Raw genomic sequence first — 8,779 nt, 5'->3', positions numbered from 1 at the left:
TCAAGGCCAGCCTGGTCTACAGAGTGAGTTCCAGGCAGCTGGAGCTACAGGGAGACCAAACAAACAAACAAAATTTAACCAGAAGAGTAGAATTTTCTCTAGCATTGAGATGGCTCAGCGTATAAAGGCACTTCCCACCTGGGCACTTCCTACTAATCCTGATGAGCTGAGTCCAATGCCAGGAACCCACATGGTGGAAAAAGAATAAACTCCTGAAAGTTGTCCTCTCATTTCCACATGTGTGCGCTGTGGCCCGTGCACACCCACCCACATGCATATTGTTTTAGTTTGCTTTCTGTTGCTGTGATAAAACAGTGACCAAAACCAACTTGGGGAAGAAAGGGGTTTATTTCATCTTACAAGTTACAGGCCATGTTGAGGGAAGTCAGGGCAGGAACTGAAAGCAGGAACTTGGATCTAGGAAGCCTGTGGGCATGTCTATGAGGCATTTTCCTGATTGTTGAGTGATGTGGGAATACCCAGGTCACTGTGGGTGGGGCCACCCTGGGCAGGTGGTCCTGAGCTGTATAAGAAAGCAAGTTGAGCACAGGCCAGAAGAGCAAGCCAGTAAGCAGCTCTTGCAGAGGACCCAGGTTCAATTCCCAGCACCCACATGGTGGCTAGCAACCATTCCTAACTCCAGTTCCAGGGGAATTTGGTGCCCTCATCTGACCTCTGGGGACATTGCATCACATGAGTGCACTTGCATACATGTAGGCAATATACTCATACACATAAAATAAAAATGAAATATTTTAAAAAACTATAATTCTGATATTTTTCTTACCCACAAATAATCTATTTTCTTGACTTTGTTCATTTTGATGCCAAAAATGCCTGAGCTTAAAATACCGTTGTGCAGCCAGGCTTGGTAGCGCATGCCTGATTTAGTCCTAACACTCAAGAGGCAAAAGCAGGTGGATCTCTGTGAGTTCAAGGCCAGTCTGGTCTATATAGTGAGTTCAGGTCAGCTGGGACTACAGGGAGACCCTGTCTCAAAAAAAAAAAAAAAAAAGACCAAAGAAAAAAAGAAAAAAAAGAAATAGAGACTAGGGTTGGAGAGACAACTCAGTAGTTAAGAGCATTGGCTGCTATTGCAGAGGACCCGGTTCAGTTCCCAGCACCCACGTGGGGGCTAACAACCATCTGTAACTTCAGTTCCAGGGGATCTGATTCTCTCTTCTAGTCTCCAAGGTCACTGCACACTTATTCATTTACATGCATGCAAGCAAAACACTCGTACACATGAAAATAAAATTTTAAAAAAGAAATAGAGAAAAAATTTAAAAGTGGTTACAGGTGTTTGGAAAATGTATAGGGGAGAAGAATGGAGAGAGTATACTTAGTATTTTCTGAGTGCATTTGGAACAGACAACTTCAATTTTACAGTGGAGTAGTAAACCTATGTTTGACAACAACTGACTGATTATTTCACAGTATCTATCAGAGAGATTTTAAATGTTCCCAGTACAAACAAATAATGCCTGCAGGGATAGACCTACTGATTACCTTCATTGGTTGGCACTCATTATCTAAGTGTGTTGAAAAGTTATACTGTTCTCCATAAATGTGTAGCATTGCCTTATGTCACTTCAAATGCTTAATATTAAATTAGTGCTAAACGTTAGGAATGATTCCTACATGTATCAACCAAGAAGACAGTAACTGCTACTGAAAGTCACAGGGGAGGCAGACTCACCCAAGAACACCAGGTTGTTGTAGTTCTCCAGCATCACGTCCCTGTAGAGGGTCCTCTGAGCAGCATCCAGGTCCTGCCACTCTCTCCAGGTGAAGTCCACAGCTACGTCCTCAAAGGACACCAACCCCTGCAATGACACATTTCTCATCAATTCAAGCATTCATTTTTGTAAACACAAAATAGGACTTCACTTATCTATGTGAACATATGTGTTAACAGTGTTCTATAAAAAGTAAAGTTTGACTCAGCCGGCATTCATTTATCTTTGTATGTTCACCTGTCAACAGCATCTGGAGAAAACTTTGTCATATTCAGGGGATTAAACAGGATCAATGTTTTAGACAAGGAGGGACTGAGGTGGGCACCTCTTCACCCTCCATTTCTGTAGTGTCCATAGTGAATTTCAGTGTGTCGGAATGGATAAACCCAAGGTCCCTTGAATGGCTTAGCTGATCTAAGGCTTGTATTTTCCTTCATCATCCATCCTCACTCAGTGTAACTTCTTGCACTATTGTGGTTAATGTTATGTAAAATCAGTTTATTTTTTTAAAAATGTGCCTACGTAATAAAGTCTACACATTGGCAAAAAAAAAAAAAAGTAAAGTTTGAAGTGTGTACTGTATAATGGGAGAAAGAAAACACCGTATTAGTGTAGTGACTCATAAAAAAACATAAAGCATTCTCCAAAAAATTTCAATGAGAACAAACTTTGGAGATGAATACAAGGGTATGCAAGGCTTGCATTATTAAGAGCAAGAGAAAAGCATACACAAACCTAGCCATGTAAAAATGGCATTAAATCAGTAAAGCATGAATCACACAATGCAAAGACAGTGTTGGGGCTGAAGGCACAGCATTATGCCACAGTGAGGGCCCAGAAGAAACATGAGCTCTACCCTCACTACCTACAGAATAGGCTTTAAACTGTTGGTCATGACCCCCTGTGGGAGTCACATAAATGAATGCAAGGGCTACAAAAAACCTGCAAAGTACGAGATTTCTAGATGTGAAATAACCAAAAATTAATTCAGAAAGAAATTTTTAATGAATCCAAGGTTTTGTTTTTTTTTCTTTCTTTGCCAACACTCACTCATGTTGCATGGAGTGGCATTCCTGCAGCTTTTGTTGTGAACCCACAGCATGTGCTCTTAGCACTAAATGATCTGTTATGCAAACAAAGAGGATCACTACCTAAAACTCCTTTTGTTTAAATGTATATTTGGGGGCTGGAGAGATGGCTCAGTGGCTCTAGAAGACCTGGGTTTGGTTCCCTGAACCCAACTTCCAATAGTGCAGTGAATCTAACACCCTCTTCTGTCTTCCATGGGCATTGCACACCATGTGTGCACTTATATACATGCAGGCAAAACACTCATACACATAAAACCAAAATAAATAAACCAAAAATTTAAATGTATGTTTTAAACTGCAGTGTTTTACTACGCATAGTTTTCTGTTCTTATATAAACACAAAGATTGGATTACAGAAAAGAAAGTGTATTTATTACTTTTATTTTATGTGTATGAGTATATTGCCTGCATGTGTGTAAGTGCACCCGTGTCATGCAGTGCCTGAAGAGGTCAGAAGAAGGTATCAGATCCCCTGGAACTGAAGCCACAGATGGTTGTTAACCACCACCATGTGGGTTCTGGGAATTGAACCCGAGTCCTCTGCAAGAGCAGTCAGTGGTCTTAACCGCTGAGCCATCTCTCCAGTCCCAGAAAAGAAAGATTTTAAAAATATTTTCCTACCTTTATTCCTTAGCATTTAAATATCATATTAGTATATATTTGACTTGTACCGGTTAGATAAAAAAGCACATCCAATCTATTTATATGCAAAGCTGCTCACATTTTTAACAACTGGCAAAATTTTGTGTATATCAAAGAATTTTTCTAAAATCAATTTCTTTATGATTTATTATCAGTAAGTGTTTGATTTACATAGCTATTTTGCATACCTATGCATCTGGGTTCACAGGAGATTTCTTAGGTAATAGGGATCATGATTGGAAAACATTTAAGAAGTCTTTGAACACATTCCTGACTCCCATCCATACAACAGGTTTAATAAACATCTACGTCTCATTTCCCTCTCCAAAGCAAAAATGACTCAGCGACTTCTATACACTGGGCAACTAAGAAAAGTTAGGAATTCTTAGACACACTCGGCCATGAACTCTTTTTTGGATGATGTGCTAGGTTACTGGAAAATGATTCAAAGCCCCAAACATCACTCTGAGGGGAAGATCATGAGCATTGATGCAGCACCCCAACTCCATCATTCTGTGTGAATAGACACACACCATTCTATCTAGAGCCCAGAATAAACTCCCAGTTTCATATGCTAAGGCAAATATTTCCATGGGTTTCATCCCCTGAGATTAAGGCAGAAAAGGGGTTAATACCCAAAAGTCCTATTTCTCCCTGGAGGGAATTTCTACTATGGTTTGCTAGTTGTTATTTCTGAGAGTTGAGCCTTTAACTTGTTCCACAGTGTTAACATGGCAAAATTGGTAGGCTTCTGGCATCCTGGCTGGGAGCTCAGCACGGTCAGAGCCATCTTCTTACTACATGACATCTCCAGGTCCACCAGTTGCCATTGGCAGGAATTTGTCCGTTCACTGAGTATCCCAACTTTAACTTAGTCTATCTGAAGGAACATAGGATAAACCCCCAAGCTCTAGGGAAACGGGCTTTTGAGAACATGCAAATCTCCCAAGATCCCAGAAAAACAAATGGGCACATAACCACTACTGTGGTTTAAAATCTCCAGCAGTAATACAGAAAAAAGGAAAAATCACAGATCCCTTGTCTATTCCCAGAACAATTCCCATAACTATTGGACAACCTGTAGTTTCACAAGTTTACATGAAGGACTAAGTGTGCCAAATAGCAGACCTACTAACAGTCTAACCATGCCATCAGAAGAGCCATGTCAAAATGGTCACAGATGACGAATGTTTGAGAGGACATGAGCATGGCAAAAATGAAGTCCTCCACATGCAAAAATTGCCACACCTGGCTATAAATAAAATTTTTAAAAAGGAATGTGAGCTGGACGTGGTGGCACTTGGGAGGCAGAGGTAGATGGATCTCTGTGATCAAGGCCAGCCTGGTTAACATAGCAAGTTACAGGCCAGCTGGGGCTACAGGGGGGCTCTGTTTCAACAACAAAAAAAAATCAATTACTCCAGGATTTGGAGAAAAGAATGATAAAATACTGTCTGCTTGGAACACAGCATGAGGAACAAATGGTACTGTGGAAAGGAGGAAATGATGTTTGGAAACCCTTCCAGGAAAGTGCTAAACCCTTACTTGAACCGCTTGTCAGGGTTCTGGATCTGAGACCCAGTTTCCCACACATCTGGAAAGCCCAGAAGAAAACAGGTGACACACAGGTAAGAATGAGGTGGCAGCAGCATAAGGTAAGCTGTCACGCCATCTCCAATGAAGCCCGCGTGAGATCCTCCATGGGTTGAGGCTGGAACTTCAAGGAAGGTTGCCTCTTGGAATTGGCTGTGCTAAAAAACATGCAGTGTACTTGGCATGCTTTTACTTGCTATTATCTTTGTTTCTGTCACTGTATCATGGACTTTCAGGGGCCCAGAAAGCACCTGGTGTCCTTGACACCGCTGTCACTGCCTTCATTGAAATCTTTTAATTATCCTAGTATGCAGGAAAAGTTCTCAGGAATTCAATCACAAAAGACAACTTTGCCTCCAGATGCATCACTATTAATGAAAGCTATTTCAGATGCAACAAGAAGTAGTTAAGCAGAATTAATGCTGGAAAGTCCAGGGAATAACAGAATTTTAGAAGAGAGACATAGATTAGTAAATATAGATAGAAGAAGGGTTTCTTGGTATTCATTACAATTCATGGATAAATTGGCAAGATTAAGACCACCTTGGTGTCTTTTGATAAAAGATCAACAAGAGAGCATTAAAAGGCAACTACAGACTGTAGTTAAAGATTGGAAAAATAGCTGGGAAATATGGTTTCATAGGTTCCTAACATAAAATGATTTTTTAGGATCTAAGGGGTTAAAGAATGACTTAGAAGCCCGATGGCCCACTACAAATAAGCAAGGAATGTTATCAAATAGTTAAAAATGAAATATCATGCACAGTTGATATTGAAAGTACTTCATGGTTTAAGGTCATTCTGACCTGAAAACACAAAACTAAACAGAGTTCTGAGTGCGTAATAAAAACTGGTAGTAGATACCATAGTATCATAAAGCAGGAATTTGCTGACTGGTACCAGGTTGATAAGATAAAGAAATGTGTTTTGGCTATACATGATGGTTGGCAAAATTGTTTCACTTTTACTGAAAATCTTAGGAAGTGACTAATTACAGAACAGTCATGCTGATGATGAACTTTTGCAATCTTTGCTGTATATATTTCAAACCTTGCAGCTGCAAAAATACACTCAGACCTTCATCAAGCTCCTTTGTGTGTTTGTCACTCGCCGACTCCTTGTCCACCCTCTCGATGACCCTGTTCCCGTCGGACTGAACTGCCCCGGTCTGGGCTGGTCCGTCGCAGTAAGCAAAGACACCCTCATTCCACAGCCTCAGTTCCTGACACTGGAGAGGAGACCTCCTGACCCAGATCCCTGTTGGGTGCCCAAACACCTCTTTACCTCCTCCCTCCCTTTCTCCCTCCCTTTCTCCACTCCCAAACCGCATGGAAGGGGGTCCCCAGTATCTGCTCCTCCTGTGAACAGTACTGGGTATTGGCAAGAGTTGCACTGCTGTCTGCAGGAGGAATTCCTTTGGGATAGTTTCCTTCTCCCTCAGGCCCTCACATCTTCCCTCACATTGTCTTTCTTTACACTGTCTGGTTCCCACAGCTCTTCTTCCCTCATCCCTTTCCTTTCTTCATCCTCAGAGAGTAGAAACCATCAGAACCAACTCTCCAAGCTCTTTCAAACCCCTCTGTGCCTAGTGCAGGCACAACGTGCTCTAGTCCTTTCAGGGACAAACCAGTTCCCCACCTGCCCTACAGGGTCAGACAGTGGGAGACTCTCCCCCTAGGCCCCTACCCCTGGCCTCAGCTTCCCTTTCTTTACAGTGGGCACAGCTTCCCAATGCACTCTTCTGCATTGTGCTTGAGAGTTCCAGAGAGCAAGGCTAGTGGGCCCCAAAGCAACCCCAAGAATTTCGAAGGCAGTTCTTTACTCTTGCCTTGCTGTGACCCCACCACACTGGCAGGCAGGGGATGACATCATCCTATTCTCCAGAACAAATGGGTTGTAAAGACAGGGGATTGGCTTCTCAGAGGTGAACCACAGGGAGAAAGTGACTAGGTACAGAACCTCAAGGCCCTCACATGTTAGTCAAGTGCGCTACAACTGAAATGCCCTCAGTTGCTTTTTTTTTTTTTAACATGGTTTCACTGAGTTGCCAAATTCAACTTCAACTCACTTTAGAGGCCTTAAGGTTATAATTCTTCCTCCTACCTCAGGGCTCTGGGATTACAGGTCTGTACTCTAATGCCTGGTTTGGAGATAAGATTTGAACCCTAGCCTAGAACTCCCTCCCATATTTCACCTTAACAAGGCAGTGAAGGGGACAGGAGGAGGAGGGAAGGGGTAAGGCCTTTGCACACAACTGCTCCTGAAATCCTGCATACTGAGTTAAACATCTACCTGGGTGGGTCCACGTAAGTCAATAGGCTTTACCAGACTAGGGCTCTGTACACATCAAAGACAGAGACAGAGAGACAAATGATGAGATAAAAAAAAATGATAGGGAGCTGGACTTGGTGCTTTAGAACTATATAAATCTCTGCTCAGGAGGCTGAGGCAGGAGAATTGCTGTAAGTTCAAAGCCTGTCTAGGCCAAAGAGTGATCCCTGTCAAAAAAATCAAATATCAACAAAACAAAACTACAAACAAAAAAGGGTGGAGAGGAAAGAGGGAGGAACAGATTTGCAGAGACGCCTGTACAGGGAACCAGGACCCACAGACAGTGTCAGAAGGTAAGAGTACAGTAGCCATTTCCTGTGTGAACAAAAGTTCCCAGAAAAACTGCATCTTGAAATTGAAAACTCTCCTAAGGCTGATGACTGATTAGAACTTCTGTGATTGTGTAGAGTTTGCAATGTTACAGGTCCAAAACCTAGTTACAGCTTATCTTGGGCTATCTTTAGCCCCCTAACTAGCCACCACTTGCCCAGTCTGTTGCTGACTTAATAGTCTGTCCTAAAACTTCTGTTTGAGTCCATTCTTAAAGTCTTTTATGAATGAGAAAAGAGCATTCTAGGAAAAATCCTGGAGGTAGACATGCTGTGAAGCTCAGCAGCTGCCCTGTAGAGGAGAATGCAGGGGAGAAGGGAAAAAAGTCATGAAGCCATGCAGGTTTAGAGCCTGCCTGCCGTCAGACTCACAGCACGCCGGCAAGCCATAGAGTGAGAAGGAAACTTTAGGAAGGGGGACTCCAGGTAGGGAAGTTCACTATCTCACTAGCACACCAGGTAATCCACCGCTATTTAGCATGACTTCCTAGGGGTGGTCCAGTGATTGATTGATGGAACAGATGGGTCTTCCAACAGATAGATTAGAGGTTTTATTTTTTGACCAGTTAATTTTAAGGGTTTTGGGTTTGGGTTTTTTTGTTTGTTTGTTTGTTTGTTTGTTTGTTTGTTTGTTTGTTTGGGGGTTTTTTGCCACTTTAACACTATCAAGTCAGAAGTTGTCAGGGAAAGTCCTAGAGAGTGGGTTTGCCACGCATCCGCAACACCGCTCAGGAAACCAAACATCTCCAAGCCCTGGGGCCATGGAGGAGGGACCCTTGACCTGCGCGCCGCTCCTCTGCAACCCCCTGAGCCACCCCCGCCCAGCCCGGAGCCCGCCACCCTACAGGGCCCTGCAGACCCCGGGTGCACCACAGCATAAACTATCAGGAGCCAGTGTGCAGACATGGAGGTCAATTTCCCTTCCGGCTCGGACCGGCCACTCGCCCCAGCGGAGTTGCAGGCGGCGGCAGCCCGGCTCCCGGTGCAGGGACAGGGACCGGACGCAGGGCCCGGAGCTGGAGCACCGCGGCCCCAACCAGGGCTCAGGCCTGGG

General features: G+C 43.3%; 1 protein-coding gene across 1 annotated transcript in view; it reads right to left on the bottom strand.

The window, feature by feature from the left end:
* Positions 1-8,779, bottom strand: part of LOC103736356 (zinc finger protein OZF-like) — a 47,041-nt gene that overhangs the window by 38,003 nt on the left and 259 nt on the right. Inside the window, 1 exon segment of the mRNA XM_029564817.1 lies at positions 1,700-1,826. Within this exon segment, the coding sequence (XP_029420677.1) occupies positions 1,700-1,826 (127 nt within the window).

The sequence above is a fragment of the Nannospalax galili genome, unplaced genomic scaffold (assembly GCF_000622305.1).
Source record: "Nannospalax galili isolate Female #2095 unplaced genomic scaffold, S.galili_v1.0 scaffold558, whole genome shotgun sequence".
Taxonomy (NCBI): domain Eukaryota; kingdom Metazoa; phylum Chordata; class Mammalia; order Rodentia; family Spalacidae; genus Nannospalax; species Nannospalax galili.
This window is presented reverse-complemented; position numbering and strand designations above follow the sequence as displayed.